Genomic DNA, 27,450 nt, shown 5'->3' on the forward strand with positions numbered 1-27,450 from the left:
GACCTTGGCAACTGGGGACTTGTACAGTAGTTTGACCCACTAGATAAATTTGTTGCCCAGGCCAAATCTATGTAGTACTTCCTAGAGGTAGTCCCACTCTACCAAGTCTCGGAGTCCTTGGCTCTTATGTGGGAGTTGGAGATTAGTGAAGAGACAACGAAGTTGAAGTTCATCGCCCTGTAAGGCATGAAGCTGGATTGGTCTGGGTCTATTTGGTCTTCTATGGCCCTGTGAGCCTTGTAGCCAGGATTCTAGCTAATATTTTAGTGTCTGTATTTATAAGGAATTTAGGGCAGTATGAGCTACAGAGAGTTGGCTCTCAGCCTGCCTTTAGGGTGACCACTATGAAGTCTTCAGCAAAGGATGGAGGCAGTGTTTGGGAGTCTGGGCTGCTTGAAAAGTTTCTAGAAGGCGGGGGACTATTGTTTGGGCCTGTGACTTGTACCTGTCCAGGGGGAGCCCATCTAGCCCAGGCTTTTATTAGATGGGAGAGTCTGAATAGCCATTTCAACCACCTCAGCTGTTATACATAAGTCAATGCAAAAAGATTCACTGGCATTCAAAGGCTGGTGCAAGCAGGGACGAAACCATGTGTGTTTATTTGCAGATTAGTGCAACGTTTAGCCATGAAAGTGAGACTAAATGAGCACAAATCTGCTATACGTAACTACCATCCAGCAGCTTCTCATATACAAATAGACCAAAAAAGCATTGTGAAAAAACTAAAAAGGCGACATTGTTGGCAAAACATTTTTTTTAATCAAGGACATTGAGTATGACAATTAAGATGGCGAATACTTGAAAAAGTCACACACAAGCTAGATTATGATATAAAAATCATTATTGCAACGTGAATGCTACTGGATTTGGTTGCTACAATCCAGGCACCAGAGAGGGTTAAATGAGGATTTTAATATGCCATGCTATTTGTGAACATATTTAACTAACACTTTTATCCACTCTTTTCAGATAACCAGACTACATGAATTTTCTACAGAGATAGACAATATTTCCATTCTCCCTCCCCTCCGTGTAGGGTAAGATAAAAGACAAATGTTACACTTTATGTTGCAGTTTTACCCTCTATTTTGCTACAATTAATTAATTGACAAAGTAAGCTTTGCTACTTTATTTGGACATTGAACTTGCTTCACATTACTGATACTGAAAAATGTTTCCTTAACTGCATTACATAAATGGTTGCCTGTGTATCTCTGGACTGCTCAATATACCGAAAAGTCTCTGATTATTTGTCTGATATATTTAAAGGACTTTGTGAAAAATGTAAAGAACTTTGTGTAATTGAGTCAATCTACTACGAATGTAATTGCTTCTACTATTAAGTGTTTTCCACTACTAATTGATAGTACTACTGGGGGTTAATTACGCATAATTTATGTTCATTTGATGACTTGGGGTACATCCCCAAAACGTGGCACTAATCTGCAAATAAACACGCAAGGGTTCGTCCCTGCTTGCACCAGCCTTTGAGTGCCGGTGAATCTTTTTGCATTATCTGACTGGGAGGGTGCCGATCCCTCCATCACCCTGCACCAGGCGCCCATTCCAGAAGGCCAGGGTGTGCGAGCAGTGCCTCTTATCCTGAATAGATAGGTCAAGCCAGTCTCTTTCTGCCAGGGATAGCGTGGGTATCGGTATAGAGTCGAGGAATTGGTTCAGCTGGGGTATTGTGCATCTGGTTGAGGAGCTAGATAGTAATTAGCAAATGTTTCTGCTATTAAGTGTGGTTCGTAAATCATTCGGCCCTCCTCAGATTGGATGTGGGGAATGGCCATAGTCGGTTGCTGGTGTATAGCCAAAAAGGCCAATGTTTACCTGTTTTTATCCCCTTTATCAAAGATTTGTTGGGAGCTATATAGCAGGGCTTTCTTTGTGGTGGAGGTAGATTCCCTAGCCAGGAATGCCTTGGCTTGCCTCACCTCCTCATAGGTTACTGCCGTTAGATAACTAAAGTGCTGCTGTTGTGCCTGTGTTAGTCCTACTTCGGCTTTACTGACTGCCTCTCTGGCCGCTGTCCTAACCTGTGCCACTGAAGCCACCAGAGAGTCCCGAACAGCCGCTTTAGAGGCATCCCATACCATTCCCTGTGGGGCCATTCCTGGGTTTAGTTCTCAGTACTCTTGATAGGCTTTTGTGTGTGGCTTTATTACATCAGGGTGTTTGAGCCACAAGGGGCTTGAGTGCCACAATCTATATGGGGGAAAGGGGAGCCGAAGGGGAGAGTGGCCTGATAGGGATTGGGGCAACTAATAGACTTGTTCTGTTAGTGGAAGGATGTCCAGTGAAGTTAAGGCCAGGTCTATCCTGGAAAAGACTTAGTGGGACCATGAATTGCATGAGTATGTGAGTCATCAGGATATTTCCAACGCCTAAAGAGCCTGCCCAATGAGATAAGTTTGTCGGCCTATTGTATATGGAATGGATTCTATCCTGAAGCAAGTCCATACTTGGTTTATATCACCCATTATACAATGTTGGTGCGGGAAGCAGGTCATCAAGTTTTTTCCCTATTTGTTCAAGAACAATATTGAATGAGTGGCGGAACATATACGTTGACAATTGTCAACAGTTTATTGGTAATAAGACATGACATTATTCCGTATCTACCATAGTGATCCGTAGTCAACTACAGCAACTCAAAGGGTAGATTTTTCCTGACTAATATCGATAGTCCTCTAGAGTGGGTAGAGAAGAAGGCATGAAAAGCCCAACCTACCCATGGCTTGTTTAGGGCTAGGACTTTTTGGCCTATTAGATGTGTCTCCTGTAGGAAATGGATTGATGAGAAGTATTGCTTCAGGTAGGCCCACGTGAGCCTTTGTTTGTATTTAGAGTTTAGCCCCCTTATGTTTCAGGACATAGTACTATAGCAAATCATTGTTATGGCGTATAAAGTATATATCTAGGTAAAATGGCGACCTGCTTATGTTCTGCACCTAACAAGACACCAATGGCATTGAAAGAAAGACACAAATAAGAAAAATAGAAAAAACACCCTCCAAACTTGGGTGGGTCATATACCCTATCCAGGTTTTAACGTGGACGTATCAAGGAAGTCACAAAATTTGTTGCAGTAGCAATTGGGTAACTGCTGTGTGTAAAGGAGGTCAACTGTGTACCGTCTATGGTACCTCCAGTAGAATTTAGGGTTCTGTGTCTCAGATCTCAGGACCTGGCCGAGTATACCGATTGGGGTATGGGGTGAGGAACCCCCTACTTCAGTGCTTTATAGAAGGAGACCCTCCCTTCCCACACCAAAGTGTAAGGACCCTGCTTTGTGTGCCATGGGGTGCTCCCTTGTGCTGCACCAATGTTGTGTGCCATCAGGCAGGGTATCGGCTGGTGTCCCTTGCCTTGTCTGAGCTTGGGGTGGGGTAGGTATGCTCCCACCACATGGTGATCGGCTGCTGGACAATAGTCTGGTGTAGGTCATGGTCGAGAAGCAGTAGAACTAAGAAAGTACATGGGGCAGAGGTCAGGAGTATATCAACTGGATCATACTGTGTTCTCTTCTACTAGCGAGGACTTTTGGTTGGTGATCGTCATTCTCTTGGAGGAGGTGGCGTCATCTCCTTTTGTTGAGCCATTTGTCTGCATCCTCTGGGGATTTGAAGAACTGTGTGGTGTTGCCATCCTGGATTCGCAGCTCTGCTGGGTAGAAAAAACTGTAAGAAATGTTGGCCTTTTGTCCGCGTTGAAGGATGCTGTCTTTTTCTGGATTACAACTTCAGAGACTTCAGTCTCTGAAGTTGAGTATTTTGAGTAAGAAGGGTCTTGGGGACCTTCCTGGAGGGGGTGGCTTAGGTGGGACTCGGTGGGCTTTTTCAATCACAAATAGCTGGGGAAATGGTCCCAGTACCTCTTGAAACCATATGGTGATGAAGCTTTCTAGGTGCTGACCTTCTGCTTTCTCAGGAAGTCCGATTATTCTTATGTTGCTCCTCCTTAGTCTGTTCTCCAGGTCCTTTGTTTACTCCCCCAGTGATTGAATCTGCTGTTTCACTGTGGGGATTGTGTTATGTAGTGGATATACTGTGTCCTCAAAAGATGAGATCTGGGCTCCCACTGCAGTGATATTGTCTCTCAGGTCCTGGAGATCATGTAGCAGGAGGGACATCTATTTTGATCCATTCCAGTTGCGAGGTGGTGGCCGCCCTGTTTTCTTTGATGGCCTTCAGCAGGTCTCCCATTGTGGATTTGCAGGGCTCTGGGTCAGGAGAGGGACCAGGAGGGTCCGATTTGAGGGATTGACAGGAGTTTTTCATCTGGTGGGAGGTGAATCTGGGCTTGCAGTGCTTTGTGGTGTTCACACTTTTCTCATAGGATTGGTTTTGAAGTGTTGCTATTAATGCGAGCTGAGGGGAAACTGTCAGCCCTGTGCAGACGAGTGATGTCTCCTGGTTCAGGTATAAGGATCCCCCTGTGGCTTAACATAGAGCCTTCTGCCCGGTGAACTGGTTTATGGGTGCTGAGTTTATTGAGGGGTGAGACTATCAGGCTGTTCAAACCCTTAGTCTTCCCTGGGAGGGCCAGTTAGCATAGGACAGGGTGCTCAGTCTGTGGGTTCCCGGGTGTTTGGAAGGGAAGGGTGGCTGCAGTCAGCTGTTTAGTAGATATAGGGTGCCCCCAGGGTCCAGAAACACCCCCACTTAGAGCTTCTGGTGCCTTTGCATGTGAGTTCAGCAGTTGCAGTTGGCCATGTGTCTGGCAAGGAATAAGCGAGTCCCCGGCTTTGCCTGTATCACTAGGCCGCACGTCCTGTGGGCCAGATCGTAATCAGATGGATATAGATTAGAGATAGGACTCTGGGACTGCCTGCAAAACGCATGTGCTGCTGCTCGGTCCCTCATCACAGTTTTTAATGTATATATTTTTTTCTGTTTTTGCTGACAGCAAATGTTGCTTGTGTAATGCACGGGTGGTTTTCTGCGTCAATGTGCAATGGATCCTTGGTACGTGCTGACAGTTATTGCAAGACTTACTTACCATTTAACTTGTCATTTTATATTTGCTTGGGGCCAGGCATATCACATGATGTAACCTGTAGCAATCAGACGTTTGCTTTCCAAAGGCCGATCGAAATTGCTCCCAGTTGATGAAAAACCTTTCAATCCGCGTTCATTACACACTGATATTGGTTTGATGGTTTTTGTAGTTGCAGTTGAAATCAGTATTTGTTTATTGTGTGGCTAATGCCACACGGGCCCGTTTGTTGGTGTAGCAGACGTCTGTTCTGTTCCACGTTAATCACTTGGCACCTACTACATTATTTCATGAGTCAGAAGCAGCAGTGCACAGAATATGAACATCCAGATGCTTTCAGTAGTAACTGTTGCATTCAGTAATAGCTTTATAACCATTGAAAATGTGTCATTAATTTGTAACGGCTCGTTGGTTCCATCATACAGAAAAGCCATTATTGGTGTGGAGATGTTATTTAATGAAACACCCCTGTAATTCTTATACTCAACGTTTTATGTGTCAATGTATCCTTTATTAGTTCAAATTCCTTCTACTGGTTACTGTAATGGCCAGTTATTAGCAACATTTCTATTGGTCTTTTTTATTTTTATGTTCTTCAATTATTTGCCTTCTTTTTTCCAACTTTCCTATAGGGGTCACTGACCGCACCAGTCTAGAACCTATTGCTCCGTGTTGCTACGATTTTATTGTTAATGTTACTTTGTATTACATAACTTTCTGTTTGGCCCTTTCCTGTTGGTATTCCAGCTTCTCATTCATAACCACTGCCTGGTTGCTAAAGTTATTTGGCCCCTAGCAACCAGATAGTGGCTGAAATTACAAACTAAAGAGCTGCTGCATTAGACGTAAATCATTCAAGAAACCACAAATAATTGAAAGTGAAGACCTATTGCAAATTGACTCAGAATATCACATTCTACATCATACTGACATTTAATTTCAATGTTTACAACCCCTTTAATAGAAGCAGGCTGTAGCCTTTATACTTTGTATAAATACACAGGGAATCAATATTGTGTATATTCAATAAGCGTTATCCTCCTGCCTTACTGTATATCTCAGAGTAGGGTCTTTATTTATTTATCCCTTTATGTTCTATATATATATATATATATTTATTCTATTCCTTTCCAATATTCTTCTTTCATTCTGTTCTATTGTGGGAATGATTTTCTTTTCTTCTTTTTTTCCTTGTGTCTCTATCTACTACTGACTGTTGATCTTTTTGCCATGTGGGTCTCCATCCAGCTCCAGTCCTTCCTAAACGTGACCCAAGACATGTTGGAATCAGCCATCATCACTCCCATTCCCAACTTGGAGAGATTCTCTGGTTCTTTTTTTAAATTTATTCATGGTCCCCCAAAAAGGGTGGGTCTCTCCCACCTGTCCTAGACCTGAAGCACCTGAATAAATTCATTCGCCCAGCCAAATTCAAGATGGAGTCCCTCCACTAAGTCATTGCCGCCATGATCCCAGATGAGTATCTCACGGCACTGGACGTCAAGGACGCCTATCTCCACGTCCCTATTTTCCCTCTCCATCTCAGATTCTTGAGATTTGCCTCTGCATGCAAGTTCTGGGCTCCATGTTGGCAACAATAGAAGTGGTGCCCTATGCCCAATTCCATTTGTGGCAATTCCAGTGGTACATTCTCTCCATTAGCACAAGAGTCAGAGCCTTCTACAAACAATCTCATTGTCCTCCCAAACCAGGTCCTTGCTGGCGTGGTGGATGGTGGACAGACATCTCACCAAGGGCAGGCCTCTTGCCGACCCTATCTGGCAAGCACTGACCACGGATGCCAGTCTATCTGGCTGAGGAATAGTCTTTGAGGGACGAACAGCACAAGGCCTCTGGTCAACAGCAGAATCCTCCCTCCCCATAAACATACTAGAACTTTGCACCATTCGCCAAGCTCTATTCCACTGGCAGACCAGCCTGAGGGGACATCCGGTCAGGGTCCAATTGGACAATGCCACAGCTGTGGCATACATAAATCTCTGACGGAGCACAAAGAGTCCCCAGGCACACAAGGAATCAGACACAATATTCCGCTTGGCAGAGGCCAATATTCCTGTCATATCAGCAGTTTACATTCCCTGAATCGACAATTGGGAAGCTGACTATCTCATTCAGTAGGTCTCATGGTCTCTAAATGACAAGATGTTCCGCAGGCTCGTGGAAAGTTGAGGACTACCAGAGGTCGATCTCATTGCCTCCCGGCTAAATCACAAGGTTCCTCTGTACTTTGCTCACGTAAGGGATGCACAAGCGGAGGCCATTAATGCAATGACAATACACTGGTCCTTCCAACTTGCTTACGTAACTCACCCCTCTCTCCTCGTGCTTCCCAGAGTCATCAGGAAGATAATGAGGGAACAGGTAAGGACCATCGTCATTGCCCCTTACTGGCCACGTTGAACATGGTTCTCAGATCTGCTTGCCATGACACAGGAAGAGCCCTGGACTTTTCCCCTAACTCCAGACCTACTATACTAGGGCCCAGTTCTACACCCCAGACTACCCCTTCTGAATTTGACATCCTGGCTGTTAAAGCTTTGATCCTACAGGAAAAAGGATTCTCCCATCCAGTCATTAAAACACTTATGACTGCCCGAAAAGCGATCTCATCCCGGGCCGACCACCGGGTGTGGAAGCTATACTCGAACTGGTGCCAACAAAATCATGTTCTCTTCTGAGATCTTTTGGTTCCATCCATACATGAGCTCCTCCAGTCTGGCCTAGACAAGGGACTAGCACTGGGGTTCATCAAGGCACAGGTTTTGCCCCTTTCTGTACTCTTCCAAGAATGCCTGGCCTTCCACCAGGACATCAAAACCTTCATCCACGGGGCCACCCATGTAGTTCTGCCCTTTCAATCCTCATGCCCTCCGTGGGATCTCAATCTTGTACTGTGGGCATTTCAGGAACCTCAATTCGAACCTCTCTCCTCAGTGTCACTTACCTGGCTGAAGTGGAAAACCATTTTTCTTGTTGCTAAATCCTCGGCAAGACGAGTGTCTGAACTCAGCACCCTTTCCTGCAGATCCCCATTTCTCATCTTCCACCTTGACAAGGCAGTATTCTGTTCAGCCTTCTCCTTTCTCCCTAAGGTAGTCTCCAAGTACCACATCAACCAAAAGACAACCATCCCGTCCTTCTGCCGCAAGCCTCGTAATCAAAAGCTCTCCATTCCCTGGACGTGGTTTGTGCACTATTAAGTATTACATAGCCAGAACATAAGGCATCCCTCTGAGACACTGTTCGTCATTCCGTCGGGCCCTCGTCCTGGACAACCTGCCTCCAAAATTACCATCGCTAGGTAGCTGAAGGAATCTTTCTGAAGAGCATATGTGGCTCGGGGTATGCCAGCTCCACTGAGTATGGGCGACTCCACATGAGTAGTCAGTACCTCTTGGTATTCAGGAACCAGGCCTCGTCAGACCAGATCTGCAAGGCAGCAACTTGGTCCTCCATCCATTCATTCACCAAATTCTGATTGCAGCATTAGATGCACACTTTGGCAGGAAGGTCCTGCAGGCAACGGTGGCTTAAATTAAAATGGCTTCTGGCTCCGCTTCTTGCCAGCTAATCATCATGGGGGACAGCTTTGGTATGTCCACGTTGTTCCTGTGTCCCCCAAGTAGCTGTAAGAGAAAAGGTGATTTTGTGTTACCGTTTAATACTTTTCTCTTCAGTCTCTTGGGAAACACAGGACTTCCCTTCCTTGGAAGCAACAGCCTTCATTATGCCTTCAGCCATCCTTTTACATAGTTGAGTTTTAGTACTGTTAAGGTGGCCATAGACGCACAGATAATATCGCACTGAACGGATTTTCGTATAATATTAGGTGTGTGTATGGTGGGAAAAGAGCCAACCGAGATCGGCAGAAGACTTGGATATCGGTCGATCGTGCTGGACGGAAAATTTTGATCAGGCGCCTTTGAAGGCACCTGAACATTGGCTATTGTTAGCGCTGAATTGTCTGATACAGGTAGAATTCTATTGTTTCTACTTGTATATCTGACTATTCAGCTCTACAGGTGTGAATTAAAACAAACAATCTTTCTTGGAAAGATCTTTTCCAAGAAAGTTAGTAATTGTAATGTCTATGGCCAGCTCTATATACATCTTCTTTGGTATTAAACTGAATCAGTTAGCCTGTGCTTGGGGTTATAGCTGATGTGGGAAGAGACTTTTGTTCTAGTGTTCTGCCTCCTAGTAGTAGAAGCTATAACCAGTAGTTCCTGTGTTTCCCAAGAGACTGAAGAGAAAGGGATTTAACAGTGAGTAACACAAAGCCACCTTTTTATTCAGGCTATGTAGAGAATTCAGTATCTAAAGTGTCCAGAAGCTAATTGGGTCTCTTCTCATAAAACTTAGAGATGTTACAGACGGGCTGGGAGTGCAAGATGTGCTTCTCTGTAGATGCTCCACCAAAACTGACAAAGAGCTGGCACTCCGATTACCCCAGCCAATTGTAGTAAAGATGGCTGGGCTTGTAAGGGTTTGCATATGATGTGGATAGAATGCACTGCTGTCATACACAACATTGTGGTGAGTTGCAGACACAGTTCTACTCTCACACACTGGCTGACTATGACCGTCACATCCACATTGATGCTGTTGTGCTTCTCCTGGGGGTTGGCCCTGATCTGCTTTGACTGAAGCAATACATTCGTCTCTGTTACTATGTTCCTCACTCCATAGCAACCATAGCGTGCTATCATGTTTTTTAGAACACGTCAATGCACAGGTTCAGAATCTGCACATTTGAGACCATAGTGGTATTTGTGCACATTTGTTTTGCTTCCCTATGAACATTTTGCAGTGTCAATAATAAACTGGTTAAGTTCTAGCATAACTGTATTTAGATGCCTTGGCTCAAGCAATTTATCTGTTTTACATCTGCTGCATTACCCAGACAGGAGCACAGAAGAATGAAGGGGTTGGATATTCCGACTCCAACTGCTGTGATAGTGATTGATTCCCCCGTGACACCTCCCTGCCTGGTCTGTATGGAGCTGGTACAACCAATTAGGGTAATCTTTACCAGGTAGCCAAACTCACCAGACACTTGGAAACCACAAAGCTGCTTTATTTGCAGAGGAGGAACAAATGTTGGAGTGGATGTACAAGTGCTGCAGGTCAAAAAGAATATTTCCCTTCCTAACCTTTAAGTAACAGGAATACAAGAGAATGATGGGAGGAACTGACATTACACAAGAGGAAAGGCAATAGGAGGGTTTTGCAAATAAGGAAATACGTGCATTGGGTTGGGTACCCACGGAATACCTGCAAATCGCTTAGGAGTTGGTCAGTAATCCTGTCCAAAAGGTTCAGCCCACAAACAACATTTGCATAAAAAACAATGTCTGCACCCAAACCTACAGCAGCAGACTGGCCCGCCGGGACACCGGGAAAAAACCCGGTGGTCCCCGGCCAGACCACCTCTCCCGATTTCCTGGCCCTACAAAAAAATCTGTAAAATTTGCAGTGCCGCTGAGCACCATTCGTGCATGCACACTGCGCTGCTCAGTTCGTGCATACTCGCCATACGGCATCACAGTAGTGGGCCTGGATGGTCCGGAGGGGGACCCTGGACAGTAGTCCCGGTGGGCCCCGGGCCCCCCAGTCCGGCCCTGCAGCTGTATCTGTAAGGTCTCCACAGAAGCAAACACAGGTTTGAATCAGCAGCTGGATATTATGGCCGGTACCAGAGAGGTTGTTGTAATTAATATGCCATGGCTTTGGAGTAAAAACATATTTTGAATTTGATAGAACAATTACTTATTAAAAATACTTTCTCTTACAGGAGTCTGTGCTACACATGGACCTTGGGGTACAGCATCCACCGCTAGGAGGCAGGACTCTTCCACCTTGTGCTATACCCCCTGAATGTACTGGAGGACTAAAGTTTTTCTAGTGTCCTCAAAGGACGTCTTTCAATTTGTTCAAACAGAATATTGAGAGAGACATAGAAATTCTGCGGCCAGACTTTGGTCTTGGCAGTGGTTCTCCTAGAGTTTCTCAAGGTAGAGAATCTCTCCCATTATGTGGGACTGATGCACTGAGGCGAGTAAGCCTCCATTGAGAGCAAGCCACACAGCGACCAGGGTTTCTGCTCCCAACTGAACCCTGCTGACCAGTGCATGCGGATTACAAGACTGTGAGTATTTCAAGTTCCCAGGCTTCAATGGCCTTACTTCTCCCTCAGCTCCCTTCTATCCGGGGCTGGGAACAGACTTAAAAATTTGCGGCATAAAAGACCTGCGGAACGTGTCCGACGCACATCGAACTAACGCCTAGGACACGATATTCCTCTTTACGCTAAAACCGGTGATCTCATTACTTCCTGGTCGCATTAGGTCTTCACTCGCTTGTCCTTACAGTTGCATGGGCGCCTGCTAAGACTGTCGCTCCGGACATCGGCTTGAGACAGCAACACGGACCACATCTGCGACCTCTGAGGTTAACATCCTGGACTTGGTGGAACAGGCTTACGGTCAGACACAGGGACCTTAAGGGAGAGAAGTAAGTCAGCACCACAGGGGACAGGCTCTAAAAAAAGAAGGGGGGGTACTACCACAACACATTAGGAGACTTCACTGACACCATGGCTGAAGGCAATTTAGAAGGACCCTTTTCCAGGTCAAAACAAACCGTATCTAAGAAGTGCAGTATACCACTACATTCAGGTGATGATCATTCACTTAGCAAAGAGAGAGATCCCTTCGGACCAAGGAGAGGAAGAAAAGGATGTGCCAAAATCATCCTCAGAAACCATAGATAGCCTACATTTTGCTGTCCTGAAATGCCTCAATCTTAAGGAGTCTGTCTTCAACAGAATCCTCCCATTCCTGAAAAAAAGATTCCAAGCCAATAGTCGTTTTCAACGACTATATCCTTTTCCTAAGGAGAATTCTGAGAAATGGATTACCCCTCCCTCAATTGACGCACCGGTGTCACTCCTCTAAAAACATGGCTTTTCTAGTCCCGGATGCTTTGTCTTTCAAAGGCTCAATGGATGAAAAGCTTCAAGGGAAATCTTTTGTTCAGTCTGAACCTGGATAAAATCAGTCAAGCAACAGGGGTAAAAGTACCCTACTTCTTCAGTCAAAACCACATTCCACCTTCCGAAGGGGACGCTTTTTTCATTCCACCCATGTTCAAGTTCCAGGGATTGCAACATTCAATCGGCAGCGTCAACATCCCGTTTTCAGGGAAAATTCAAAGTAACCTGGCAGGGCAGACACACTCAAAGTCATCGGACAAGTTTTCCTCTGCATGACTACCTCAACCCCCCCCCCCCTGCACAGTCACCGGAGGGCCTTTTTCACCATAGTAGCCAACCTCCTGCAAGAAAAAGTCATCGCCCCAGTCCCTCCACAACTCAATGCATTTATCCATCCAGCACACTCTGCATCCAGAGCTTATCTATCACACCTTACCTGGACAACATTCTCCTGAAGGCATCATCCTTGCACAAAGCTCAGAAAACAGGATCCTAGACACTACAAACTTTAGCCAATCACGGTTGGATCATCAACATGGTTCCAAGCCAGCGCCTAACATTCTTGGAAATGATATTCGATACCACACTCCAGAGAGTCCTACTTCCACCTGACAGAATCGGCAACATCCAGTCTCAGGTACAGTACAACAACTCCTGAGAGAATGGCATATGAAGGTCCGCTTCACCATGAGAGTACTGGGTTCCATGGTCACATCCATGGAGGCGGTGGTGTTTGCTCTATTCCATCTACGGGAACTACAATGGAACATCTTATCCCAATGGAAATGCACAAACCTTTCCCAGAGGATCCTACTGTCCCCCTCAACACGAGTGTCTCTGACCTGGTGGCTGAGTCTCACCAATCTAAACAGGGGCAAGTCCACCTCTGAACCGTAATAGAAGATTCTCACCATGGACGCCAGCCTCAAGGGCTGGGGGGCAGTGTTCCAGACCAAAACGGCTCAGGGAACCTGGTCGGAAGTGGAAGCTCTCCTTCCAATAAATATCCTGGAGCTGATAGCGGTAAAACTGACCCTACTCCACTGGCTATCCGAGTTCAGTCTGACAACGCCACCCTGCGGGAAGTGGGACACATCCTATCTTGGGAAAAGAAACACAACTAACTTTTATCAGCAGTGTACATACCAGACATAGAAAACTGGCAAGCCGACTACCTTAGCCGACAGACCTTAGACCAGGGACAATAGTCGTTACACAAAGAAGTCTTTCTCGGCATCACCAAAAGATGGGACATCCCAGATATTGTCCTGATGGAGTCATGCCCAAACAGAGAGGTGCCACAGTTCGTGGCGCATTACCGGGACCCACGCATCCTGGCGGTCAATGCACTAACCACACTGTGGGAGTTTCAACTCTGATACGTATTCCCTCAGTTACCCCTACATCCCAGGGTAATACAGAAGATCCTAAGGGAGAGGTGCAGAGTAATACTAGTAGCACCATACTGGCCACGCAGAGCGTGGTTCTCAGAACTGATCGCCATTGTCATGGATAACTGGTTTACCCTGCCATACCGACCAGATATTCTATCTCAGGGACCAATCCTTCATCCCAATCCGGGGATGCTTAATTTGATGGCATGGCTCTTGAGACCCTAGTTCTCAAAAGTTAAGGGTTCTCTGCATCAGTCATCCGAACCCTGATAGCCGCAAGAAAACCTGTATCTTCAGCGACATATCACTGGTCCAGCGCTGTTACAGGGACTGGTGCTCTCACCAGAACACAACATCCAGTCCCGGCCTTTACAGTACCTCACCTCCTAGAATTCCTTCAGGATGGTTTAGATAAAGGCCTCTCCGCAGGATCCCTCAAATCTCAGATATCATCTCTGTCCATCCTCTTCCAACGGAAACTCGCAGCGATACTGGACATTACTTCAGGGAGCTCTACACATTGTGCCCCCGAACTGCAAACCTCTTCCACCATGGGACCTCAACCTTGTCCTTAGGGCTTTGCAAGCCCCTCCCTTTGAACCACTAGAGTTGGTTCCATTGCCATGGGTAACATGGAAGTCTTCCTCGTGGCGATTTCGTCAGCACCCCCTGCCTTGTCCTACCTTCCTCCATTCCTGGTGCTTCACTCTGATTGGGCGTTCCTGAGCATGGTCCCTTCCTTCCTGCCTAAGGTGGTCTCGAAATTCCACATAAACCAGCACATCAGCATTCCCTCATTCTGTCCTAAACCACATTCTCCCAGGGAGTTGCACTATACTCGATCCAGTACAGGCACTCAAATTTTACCTGGATCGTATGAGAGACATTTGCACGTCATCATCAATGTTTGTGCTTCACTCGAAAATTCCCCACATCAAAAACCACAATTTCTAGGTGGATCCGGGAGGCCATTCGAAGACCGTATGTGGCCAAATGGCAGAACCCTCCAGTAAGAATCAGAGCTCATTCCACAAGGGGTATCACCACTTCTTGGGCTTTCAGGAACCAAGCTTGTGCAAAGAAGCTACATGGGCATCATTACATTCCTTCACCAAATTCTTCAGATTTCAATTTTTGCAGAATCTGAGATGCACTTCAGTAGGAAGGTTTTTCAGTTGTTTAGACTCAATGGCCTCGCTTCCTCCCAACCTACATCTTAGGGATCTTGGGGACATCCCAAAGCTGTCACGTGTCCCACAGACACCTGTAAGAGAAAAGTGAATTTTGTGATACTCGCAGTTAAATTCCTTTCTCTTCAGAAGTCTGTGGGACACAGGGCTTTCTGGTGTCCTGCCTCCTAGCGGTGGATGCTATACTCCAAGGTCCTTCTGAAGAGAAAGGCATTTAGCATTTGGGGCATTTAGCTTGATTTTGCAGTGACCATGAAAATTATTTTGCCAAAAAGGGTAATTGCCATATATGGTTTTGTAGGGAGCACATTTACTGTAGTGTGTATAAGTGTAATTGTCAGCAACAATAAGACAAGGACTGAAACGAATGATGTGTAATCTCTGCCCTCTGCTTGCACTGGTAACAACTGTTACTGGGCCTTAACTCCCACCTGATCACTGCTGTTTTTTTGTTTTTTCCATTTTTTAGAGACAGAATCACTGCTAACAAATTTCCAGCATGAGATGCTCCAGCTACTGTTGATCTACAAATCCCACAATTCCTGGATGTTGGGAGATAAGAATCCCAGGCAGCATAAAAGAAGAAGATGATTAGTTAAAGAATGGGATGGTATATTCCACTGTGTCTCACAGCAGGGAGGTCATTGATGGTATGTTCCAGCCATGAGACATCTATTCCATTTATGAAACACAAACTGTACTGTGACTTTAAAACAGATTTATTAGGAACAGACATGATGGAGCGGCTGAATTGTGTCATTTTGTTTGTTACAGGATCACATGTGTCTGTCAGGCTCCCAGGATTTACCCAAACCAGACAGAAAGATGGCAGGTCAAATTTTAGGTCTCAAAGAGGGGCTTGAAGTCTGAAATCCACTGATCTAGAGATACTGGTCCTTATTTCTGTAGGGTAATCAGAGCAGAGCAGGCAGTAACCCTTCCAACACTTTCCCCATGTCTGTCTTTATATATTCAGTACCTACCAAGTGCTACCAACCTCTATTTCAGTAGGTTTATTAGAGCGGACAGTAACCTTTCCAATACTTTCCCCTTGTCTCTATCCAAAAATATTAGGTGCCTACCTAGTTCTACCAACCCCTATGTCTGCAGGTTTATTAGAGCAGAGCAGGCAGCAGGCCTGGACTGGGAGTCAAAATAGGCCCTGCCATTCCAAGTACACAGAGGCCCAAATAGCCCTCTACCAGCAAAAACATTCCCCTACCTGCCCATTATATGGTAACTTTCTATTGAACCATACAGCAGCCCCTCTGGCATTTGCCAGAACCCACAGATTGCCAGTCCGGGCCTGGCAGGCAGTAACCCTTGCAACACTTTCTCCTTGTCTTTGTCTTTATATATTAGGCACCTACCTAGTGATACCAACCCCTATTTCTGCAGGGAAATTAGAGCAGAGCAGACAGTAACTCTTCCAACACTTCCTCTTGTCTCTGTCTTTATGCATTAGGCACTTCCTAGTGCTACCAACCTCTATTTCTGCAGTGGAATTAGAGCAGAGCAGGCAGTAACCCTTTGAACACTTACCCTTGTCTCTATATATTAGGTACCTACCTAGTGCTACCAACCTCTCTTTCTGCAGGGGAATTAGAGCAGGGCAGGCAGTAACCCTTCCAACACTTTCCCATTGTTAGCACTAGGGTGACAAGCAGACAGGGTGACAGACAAGTAGTATTTTCCTTGGGTGCCAATGAATATTCCAACAAGTGAGAGTCCAGTGTTATTTAGGCAAGTTCAAGGTTTAATCGCAGTCACGTTGAGCAGTGTCTATTAGAGGGATGAGCCGTGTAATAATACAGTATATATTTATATAGGTGTTTCTTTTTGTAGGAGTAAAGAAGTGCACAGAGCAGGGATATCACAGACACACAAGGACTTGCTGTGAGAAAGTGAATGGGGTAATTGTTATAGTGGAAGAATATCTGCAGAGAAGTCGGAGGAAGCAAGAGAAATGGGCGGACTGAGAGGTTTTGGGTGTTTAATAAAAGGTGTTGCTAATATGGCGCTGCTTCAATTCTACATGAAGAATGAATAGAATAAAGGAATGTGTCTCCTGTGCTTGTTGTGCTGTGTGAATTGTGTGATGGGACCAAGAAAAGCTACAGAAGGTCAGTGTAGCCTTTAGTTTGTCCTCCAGGAGTTGTTAATCCCTTCTCTATTGGTAGCCACACACTCCATTCCCAGATCCAGGCCAGAGATTGGAGCTCACAGGTGGAAAAGGAAAGTGAATTGGAGTGTCAGCAAGTGGGAGAGAGTGTGAGGGACAGAGGAGCTGGGGGCTGCAGCTGCAGAAGGTGAGCGGAGCCGTGAGTTGGTGGAGCTGGTCAGTGTGGCTACCAGAGTAGGGTTGTACCACCCCCCTTTAAGGGGAGATTAGTTGCTCAGCGACTAATCTGCCCAAAATGCCTTCCCATCTGCAATAATTTAGGGTGGGATGGCATGTGAGTTGCCCGAAGTTTCCTTGTGAGGCAACTGAAGCAATTCACATGCCATCCCGTCTGTGATTCGTATTCTTGCCGATGGAAAGACATTTCAGGCAGATTAGTCGCCCAAAGTAGTAAAGATTTGTTGCTAGGCAACTAATCTTCCCATCTCTTACACACTGGTGGTTTTTCCTTTTCATTGCTAATCCCCCTACACATCAGAATCCCCTTGACAAAGGCTATTTGCCGAAACGTTGGGGTTATTCTCATTTTGGCAGGTGTATTCGCTCCTTGTAGTCTTCTTTTCTGCCTTGCTTGTACCTTAAGGGTGGTATGTATATTAACATCATGTGAAATGTTTTCTGTTTTTGTCAAACATTATGCTTTTTGTGTGCTTGTTTCTTACCACCTGAGTCTAAGGATTTGTGTTTGAGTGTGCAGACCTGAATTTTTGTATATACTATATTTGGTTACTCTGTAGGGGTGATCTAAAGGTTATTTTGCACCTCCCACTGCATTGTTTTCTGTTGTATATTTTGAATAAGGTGTGCCCTCCATTTATCTGTATTTTCATATTTGTTCCTACAGGAGTGAGCACCCAGTATGTCGTTTACTGACATTGGCACTTTGACTACAAGGAAGGCGGATACGCTTGTCTATACGCAGGCTGAGGTTAATGACATTATCTCTAGATTTTCCTCTAATTTGGTCAATTTTGAGACGGACAAAAATGCTTTAACACAAAGGCTGGAATTTTTGACCAAAAAGGAAACTGGTTTGCAGTTACACTCTGATACCCTGATTGAATATTTGAAAGTGAAGAGAATACCGAGGGGGCTAAGGTTAGGTATTAAACCCACGTTATGTAAGGAGGATCCGGCCTTTTGTAGAAACTGGGATAGGATCTTAAATAAATGTAGCCTTGACCTGATGACTCTGACGGTAGAAGGGATTCAATCCAAACTGTCTAAGTTGAGAATTGACATTAGTAATATTAAACAGAAATTACAGTCTTCATACAGTGACGTAAATTTGGATGAATTAGATGTGAAACTAAGGGATACGATTGATAAACATTGGATAGAATTATTGAAGGTGAAACTTGACAAATTCAGGAGAGACACTGTGGACTATCAGGAGGATAGAGTATATAATTGGAGAAGGCCATATTATAGAAGGAAGCAGTTCAATACGTCTGGGTTAGTGGAGAGCGAGGGTGCTAGTGGATCAGAGAGCTCTGACATTGGATCTAGTCCTTTTTTAGACAGAGGTACAAGAGGAAAATACGGAGAGGGAGGAAAAGGAAAGAAGGGTTCACAGGAGCCGAGCACCTCACGGATGTCCACCAGGAAGAAAACACGATAGTTGTGAATATAAGCAGGAAAACACTAACGGAACCGGAGATGTGTGTATTAAGCAAAGGTTTGGGGTATGTACCGACTAATGATGGGGATAAACTTATGCTCGATGTTGAGTTAGAAATTTTTTTTCGTCTGTTAAGACTAAAAGCTCATTTTGCACAGGAAACATTGGAGGATGATAAGTTACCAAGTAATGAGGAAGAGCAAGATGATGTACAAGAATTGGCGTCTACGCAGGATGTACCCTGGTATGACACCATTAAATGTAGACCACGTAGCAATTTTTTTCCCCCCATGACCAACCATTGTGTGGAAACTTTTGTTCAGGCTGTAGAAAGGGATGTTAATAAACTTAAGTGGCCTATTAAACGGCATAAAGCACAGAACCTTTCTAGGGCTGAAAAGGATGCGCTGCATAATCTCAAATCAGACACCTCCATCACCATTAAGCCAGCTGACAAGGGAGGGGCAATAGTGGTGATGGACACTGATTACTACAGGGAGGAGGCTGTTTCCCAATTGAGTAATACCTCACACTATAGGTTACTGGAGGGTGATCCCACGAGTAACTTGAAGCAGGTAATTGATCATGCTTTGGAGACTAGTAAAGAGGAAGGAATCATTACAGAACGCCTTAAAAAATTTTTACAAGTAGATTTTCCAATCATACCTGTGTTCTATCTTCTTCCTAAGATCCATAAGGATATGCAAAGACCACCTGGGAGACCCATTGTGGCTGGGATGTCATCCATATTTCAACCGATGGCTATACTGCTGGATAGTGTCTTGAACCCCCTTGTGGTATGTACTAAATCGTATGTGAAAGACACTACCGATTTTATAAACAAATTAAATGATATAGACATGGTTCCACAGGATGCATTTCTTTGCACAATGGATGTCTCCTCACTATATACCTCTATCCCACATGATCAGGGTATTGAGACCATTGACAGGACTTTACGAGGACAGCAATTACCAGATGGGGTGACCGAATTACTACTACAGTTCCTCAAATGGGTCTTAACTAAGAACTACTTTCTGTTTGAGGGGAAATACTATGAGCAAAGCCAAGGGACATCAATGGGGTCAAATGTCGCTCCAGCGTATGCTAATCTGTATATGGCACGATTTGAGGAGGAATTTGTATATGACAACCAGGAGTTTTGGCCCTTTGTTGTCACTTGGCTTCGCTATATAGACGACCTCTTCTTTATATGGCAGGGTTCTGAGGATCACCTACGTCTTTTCAAGGAATACCTTAATACAAGAATTCCCACCATTAAGTTTACCTTAGAATCGGATCGATGTCAGGTACATTTTTTGGATGTGACTATAGAGGTACAAGGAGGGAGACTTATGACAGATATCTATAGGAAACCTACAGATAGGATTACCTACCTCGATCCCCGCAGTTTCCATCCACCTTCAACCACAAAGGGTTTACCCTATAGCCAGCTATTACGTGTGAGACGGATTGTGAGTACAGATACCAAGTTTGATGAGAGAGCAGGAGAGATGTTGACCCATTTTAAGAGCAGGGGTTATGAGACTGGTGTCCTCTTGGAGGCCAAACAGAGGGCTAAGGAAAAACCTAGATCTACTTTATTGACCAAGATACAGAATAAAAAGACGGATAGATTGCCTTTTGTTTCCACATATTCCACAAAATCAGGGCAGGTGAAGAATATAATCAATCATCATTGGCATTTGTTACAGATGGACCATAGGTTACGACCGTGGGTGGCTGATCCTCCAATGATGGCGTACAAAAGAGCGACAAACTTGCGGGACCAGTTAGTACATGCCCTGAGTGAACCTCCTAAAAAACAAGGTACTTGGCTGAGTGGGACTAAGGGGATGTTCAAATGTGGGAGGTGTGTTAACTGCAATTTTGTAGTTCGCACTGACAAATTTTATCATCCAATGAGTGGTAAAAGCTATGAAATGAGGGACTATATCAATTGTCAGTCAGATTATGTTATCTACATGGTGAAATGTCCACGTGGGAAGATTTATGTGGGGGAGACAACTAGATCCCTAACCGTGAGAATTGGAGAACATCGGAGCGATGTGAGACTAGGTAAAAATTCGTCCCCGATAGCTAGACATTTCATGCAGGCACAACATCAAGTGAATCAGTTGCGATTCATGGGAATAGAGCAGGTCAAAAGACCAACCCGAGGTGGTAATAGAGAACTACTTCTCAAACAGAGGGAATTGAAATGGATATATAAATTGAACTGCCTCTCCCCTAATGGCCTAAATGAGGACAGGGAGCTGTCCCTATTTTTCTGATTTTGTTGTGACCTCAGCCTGTGTATAATATGGGTTTTATTTTGTATTCTGGTGTTTGTGTAGTATTTTGTGTATATTTGTGGTTTTAATCGTAACAAATACCGTCATTCTTTCAGATTTAATAGGACATTGGTGACGGATTTGAATCTGTGCTATTTACCCCACCTATGAGTGATATGAACACTTTTTATGATTATCTTCACGTTAAATTTTATTATGGATGTGATGAGGATATACCACGTTGGTGATCGATTTGCACTGGACTCTATATTTGTATTAGATTAGTACCTGATGAATTGCAATATATAGCTTTTTTTGTATGAAATATTTTAACAATCTCTTTTTCTAATAATCTCTATTTATGGTACTATGCACTTGCACTTTATGGTATATAATTTTATTACATGTATTTATTAACATTGACACTTATTTTTATATTTATTCTGTAACTTTATGGATATAACATGATCTATGAATGATGTATATATAATCATGTTTAAACACTGTCTGTGTTAATTATTGTAATGTCACTTTAAATGAACTATGTAACTTTAATGGGGTTGGGATTTTTTTGCTACAACACTAGATCCAATGTCTAATCTTTTATCTGTTGCGAAAACGCTGGGGTTGCTAGGATATGGCGTGACTGCCAATGTAGTTCTTATTGCACATTTTTTTTTAAAAAAAAAAAGCACCCATAGTCTATTCTCGCGCAATGTTTTCCCGAGGAAACGATCGGTTAGGGAGCCGCGTCACCACGCCGAACGTATCATCGGCGGAAGGGACGTAGGCACATGTGACGTCACAGACGCGAACGTTCGGGTAGCGCGCGAAAATAGAAGTGAACGCATCATAGAAGAGGGTATTTATTTCATTGCTAATCCCCCTACACATCAGAATCCCCTTGACAAAGGCAATTTGCCGAAACGTTGGGGTTATTCTCATTTTGGCAGGTGTATTCGCTCCTTGTAGTCTTCTTTTCTGCCTTGCTTGTACCTTAAGGGTGGTATGTATATTAACATCATGTGAAATGTTTTCTGTTTTTGTCAAGCATTATGCTTTTTGTGTGCTTGTTTCTTTTTAACTAGTAAAACATATTTCAATCTTACCACCTGAGTCTAAGGATTTGTGTTTGAGTGTGCAGACCTGAATTTTTGTAAACACCTGTATCTTGAACCTCCCAAGAAATAAATTTGCTAAACTATGGTCTAGATTTGTGGATGATATTTTTTTAGGTCTTGGATGGATCTAAAGAAGAATTAAAAGATTTCCTATTTGGAAACTATTTTATGACATTATAAAATTCACTTTGCCTATAGAGGGTTCTGGGTGCAATGGTAAACTGCATATTTATTCATACTTTACTCTAAACCTACAGATAAAATCAGCTGCAATCTAGTTTCAAACCATGAGGCGTCACTAGAGGCTTGATAATTCTGTAGAAAGATGTGAAGAACCAGTACAAAATGGCCATACAATAAAAAACATAGCAAACCCATGGAAAGTATGGATAGTATGATGATAATCCAAAGAAAAGTTATTATGCAGAAAGAAAAAGGTAAGAAACTGGATTAGCAGGTATTATCTCTAAACATTCAGCTAAAAAAAACCTCCATCAATTAGCTTTGTAAATGCATTTAAGCCTTAGTCCAATTTTCTGAAAAGGGCCCTGAAGAAGCATTGGTACCATTCACAAAAATGTAAAACTTATGGCAAACTGATTAAGGGACTGACTTTATTTTCATATAAAGGACTAATTATGTTATGGGATGGTTCACCTTTAAGTTAACTTTAGTATGTTATAGAATGTCCAATTTGAAGAAACTTTTCAATTGTTTTTTATGAATTTTTATAATGATTTGCCTTTTTCATCTGATTCCTTCCATGTTTCATATGGGAGTCACTGACCCCAGCTAAAGACCAATGCCCTGTAAGGCTACAAATTTTATGTTATTGCTACTTTTTATTATTCATTTTTCTATTCAGGCCTCTCCTATTCATATTCCAGTATCTTATTAAAAGCAATGCATCTTACTAGGGTAATTGGGATCCTAGCAGCCAGATTGCTGAAATTGGAAACTGGAGAGTTGCTGATGAAAAAGCTAAATAACTTAAAAACCTCAAATAAAGGTGAACAACTCTGCAATTTATAAAGAATCAAAGAATTTTACACAAAGGTACATTCCCCTACATGAATTGTGGTCACATAATTAAAGGAAGGGTATAATTAAGGCTCACGTCTGTATAAAAGGATCCTGCTGATAAATGTTGCTACTTACATATATTCCAATAAGTGTCCTTGCAGCTTAGCATAGTTGGCTGAACTTCAAGAAAATTTAGAATAAGACTTAATGAGCACAAAAGCACAAACAGAAATTGTTATCCAAAAGAGGAGGAGCAACATAAAAACCTGAAGATAAAAGCTCTACTGAGATGTGAGACTCACTGGACCTGTTTTTTCGACTTCCCATCAAAAGAATTAGGCGAAACACAGAACAGGAATTGTTTCTTATAATGCTTTTTTATAGATTTTGAGTTTAGCTGGGAATTAAGATAGAATGTGTCATGGCAAACAAACCTGATAACATGTAGCTGCTATAATGCACAGTCTATGTAGTTTTGGAATGTGTTAAATGTTTCTTATTGCAATGTTTTATTCACAGACGCACAACACACACTAACCCAACTGGGGGTTTCCTGCTTATTTAAATGAACTATCGAGGTTGGGGTCGTTTTCTCTTGAAAAAGGACACTTGTGGGGGGGGGGGAGATTACTCTTTACAAATACAGTAGATTATAGACAGCAGGAGATCTTTTTTCCCATAAAGAGGATCACCTTAGCCTATAATATTATGCTTCTCCATTATGAATTAGACTAGTGCAGTCCCATTAAGAGTATAAGTGGCTTGCATATTATTACATCCCAGGTGCATGACTTTACATTTATTGACATTGAATCTCATCTGCCACTTAGCTGCCTAGATTGCCAGTTTGTCAAGATACTGTTGCAAGGATGCCACATCCTGGATGGAATTAATTGGGCTGGATAGTTTTGTGTCATCTGCAAACACTGATTTATTACTATAATATCCTAAATATCCTAAATCAGGGCTGTCCAACTAGTGGATGCGGCCCACAACCCCCCCTTTTGTGGCCCCTCACATGAAAGTTTGCCTGCTGTGTCTGCTTACCATGTGTATTTTTAGGTTTAGATTTATTATTATTTTAGATTTAAAAAGGTATCCAATTAATTGGCCCCTGCATTGTTTAATCCTCAAATTCAGACTCTAATCCCCTGTATTGTTCACACCTATGATCCCCCTGTATTGTTCACACTTGTGACAACTCTATTGTTCACACCCCTAAAGCCCTGTACTGTTCACACCTGAGACCCAGACTGAAACTGCCCACATTGTGCAACTGCACTATTGTAAGGACTCACCCTGGTGGTCTAGTGGGTGGCGGGGTCCCCCGCCGCGTCTCCGAAGGGGACACCCGCAGCATGCTGCTTTATTCCTCCTGTGCTGGCTTCCCTATGGAGCACGTGGCATGCACATCCGCGCTTATGCGCCGGCATAATGTCGTCATTGCGCAAGGGCGCGGGATTCAAACTATTTAAATGGATATCAGTATTTGAAATATTGCCCGTTGTTAGGTTCAATTAATTTGTTCCTGGTGCGATACTTTAGTGATTCTTATTGATCCTCTGATCCTTGCTTTGCCTGAATATTCTGAACTCTCTATCCTGACCCTTGCTTTGCCTGAATATTTTGAACTCTCTATCCTGGCCCTTGCCTGCCTGTTTATTCTGACCTCTCCAAGCTGATCCTTGCCTGTCTGACTATTCTACGCTCTCCAATCCTGATTCTGGCCTTTCTGACTATTCTACACTCCCCAATCCTGATTCCGGCCTGTCTGTCTATTCTTAACTCTGCTTGTGCTGGCCCGGCATGCCTATTCCATGCTGTGTTGTTTGGCTTGCCCCTTTGCTCATCCAGAACCTGTAGCTTTGATCCTCTCTTAATAATACCTGGCGGCATCCAATTAGCCGAGGGCTCCTCCTGAGGTGAAAGGTGGCTGTTAACGGCAGAAGCAAGAGCCGAGACCACGGAGCCCAGCACTGGTTCTGGATTTAGGGTGCTGTTCGTGACAACTATGTCACTGTAGTATATCTACAGATTTCCCTGTCTCCTGCTCTGTTCTACCTTCCCTATGCTCCCTGTATGTGCCATACTCTGCTTGTACTATGTTCCCTGTATGTGCCATACTCTGCTTGTCCTATGCTCCTTGTGTGCCATGCTCTGCCTGCCCTATACTCCCTGTGTGTGCCATACTTTGCCTGCTCTATGTCCCCTTTATGTGCCTTAATCTGCCTGCCCTATGCTCCCTGTTTGTGCCTTAATCTGCCTGCCCTATGCTCCCTGTTTGTGCCATACTCTGCCTGCCCTATACTCCCTAGGTGTGCCATACTCTGCACGCCCTATGCACCCTGTGTGTGCCAAACTCTGCCCACCCTATACTCGCTGGGTGCGCCATACTCTGCCTTCCCTATCCACAGGGGAGGATGAGGCATATGGATTTAAGGGTATGTCCTAATATGACAGCTTTTTTCACATATGAATTATAAGTGATATACTTGCAGTGAATACCAATCATTTGGTTTTTTGGTGTGCCACCACCATTAATGTGGGGATGGTCTTGTGGTAACATGGTTGTGGTTTAAAGTGGGTGTGGTTTAAAAACAGGGAGTGGTCAACACTGGCTTCCATTATCGGCCCTCCACCATGTAGGCCAGAAAAATAATTGAGAATGCAGAATTCTGCATTTAAAACTGTTTTTCAAAAGACCATCTGTTTTTCCAACGACATATTTTGAAATCTGACATGGGGCTAGACATGTTATTTTCCCAGGTGCCCTCGGGCATGTGACTTGTGCTCTAATAAACTGCAGTCACAGTTTACTGCTGCACTGCAAGAGTAATATCACCCCCCCAGCAGTGCTTCAGCAGCACAATGGGAAGGTAACAAGATAACAAACAGTTCCCTGGTACATATGAAAATAGCACTCAATAGTAAAAATTCAATTCCCACTGTGACTCCTTCAGTTACACTGAGTTGGAGAAACAATAGCCTTTTTGAAAGCAGTTCCATCATGAAGTGCTGGCTCTTTATGAGACAGGCAAAATTACCTGAGATGGGCTGGATGGCATTTTTTCATGGTAGAGTGAATTATTAAAATCACAACAAAATCCATTTATAAAGCCACATTTTTAAAAGTAAAGTCTATTGGTAGGGTACAGCTGAAGCAATTATGAAACACAAACGTGCATGATCTGTAGAAAATTGTCAGCCATTGTTATGAATAAAGGCTATTGTTTGGTATTCCATATGTAGTCCTATCACTCCAGACAATGTTGCTGAATACAAACCCAGGCACTGCAGACTGAATGCAGGAATAAGGTTTGTGCCTTTAGAAATTTCTTTGAATCATTACTTCTGCACAATAACCCTTTACTGAGAAATGGCTTTTTCAAACCATAGACTTAGAGACTATTGCACACAGGGATGTAGCTATAGACAAAGAAGATGCGTGGCCACTGGGGGACCTGACAGGGGTCTGCTTTCTCTAAAGTTCTCAAGAATCCCTCCCTGACACTTGCCTTCCTTTGAGTGGGGACTCTGGGGAGGGTGGATGTAGGGAGTAGTTGGGCAGGGAGTAGGGGTGTGGCTAGGGTCCCTTCCAAAGCTTTTTATTTTTATTGGCACATGCTAGTTAAGCCACATTTTTTCTGGCACATTCTTTAATGCCATTATTATTGTGACTATTGTAAAAACGTATCCAATTGCAGCAAGAAATAGCCCCCATTAAACCAGTAAATTAATTTCACTGGAAAACAACCTGCTCTTTCAGACCAGCCTTATCACAGCTTCAGAAAAATTTACCACATTATATCTAGGGATGCACAGAATCCACTATTGTGGATTCAGACAAATCCTTCTCGAAAGATTCCACCAAATACCAATCCGAATCCTAATCGGCATATGGAAATTAATGGGTGGGAAGTGGAAACATTTTTTACTTCCTTGTTATGTGACAAAAATCCACGCAATTTCCCTCCCCGACCCCTAATTTGCATATGCTAATTCAGATTAGGTTGGGCAGGGCAGAATGATTAGGCTGAATCCTGCTGAAAAAGTACGCAACCCGAACCAAATCCTGGATTTTTTGCATCCCTAATTATATCACATATCATATTTTTCTTTGTATGTTTATTCAATCAGGGATTCCCAAAGAAAGCAATGGGATTGCTACTAATTGCTAAGTTTTCTTTCTGCAGAACCACTATCTTTCCTGTCATTGAAAGTGACTTTATTTAGTGGCTCATATACTACTGGAATCTTGTAATATGAATAAGGGACAGGGGATGCTATTCTCACCTTCAGAACGTGTTTGTCCATAGCCTGTCTGTTTATGATTTTAACTTGTTTTAGTGGAAACATTTCAGCCAAAGATCATGATGTGGCTTTGAATCTGTACATTATGGTAATAGGGGCTTCTTCACCAGCAATGCTTGCTCTCGAATAGAAAAAGTAGAAAATCTTCTCTTATATATTTTAATGAGCAGGGTGTGATCCTAAATTGTGTTCCAGGCCCCTGCATTTACCACTGCTGTGGTGAAGCTCTTCTTAGTCTTAAAGGGAGCATGTCACTCAGACATAAATACAGTAACTGTATAATAAAAGTCCTTTT

General features: G+C 43.6%; 1 protein-coding gene and 1 long non-coding RNA gene across 2 annotated transcripts; both read left to right on the forward strand.

Moving 5' to 3' along the window:
- The first annotated feature begins 671 nt into the window (after positions 1-671).
- LOC121396966 lies at positions 672-17,109 on the forward strand. Its single transcript, XR_005963284.1, has 3 exons — positions 672-1,037; positions 15,073-15,253; positions 16,449-17,109. It is a non-coding gene; the product is annotated as an uncharacterized LOC121396966 (long non-coding RNA).
- Positions 17,110-17,644: 535 nt separating this feature from the next.
- On the forward strand, positions 17,645-21,906 carry LOC121397286. Its single transcript, XM_041573897.1, has 5 exons — positions 17,645-18,187; positions 18,306-18,470; positions 18,565-19,203; positions 20,122-20,236; positions 20,817-21,906. The coding sequence occupies exons 1-5, from the start codon at positions 17,645-17,647 to the stop codon at positions 20,834-20,836; spliced, it is 1,482 nt and encodes a 493-aa protein (XP_041429831.1). The 3' UTR covers positions 20,837-21,906.
- The last annotated feature ends 5,544 nt before the right edge of the window (positions 21,907-27,450 follow it).

This window comes from Xenopus laevis, chromosome 8L (genome assembly GCF_017654675.1).
Source record: "Xenopus laevis strain J_2021 chromosome 8L, Xenopus_laevis_v10.1, whole genome shotgun sequence".
Classification (NCBI taxonomy): Eukaryota; Metazoa; Chordata; class Amphibia; order Anura; family Pipidae; genus Xenopus; species Xenopus laevis.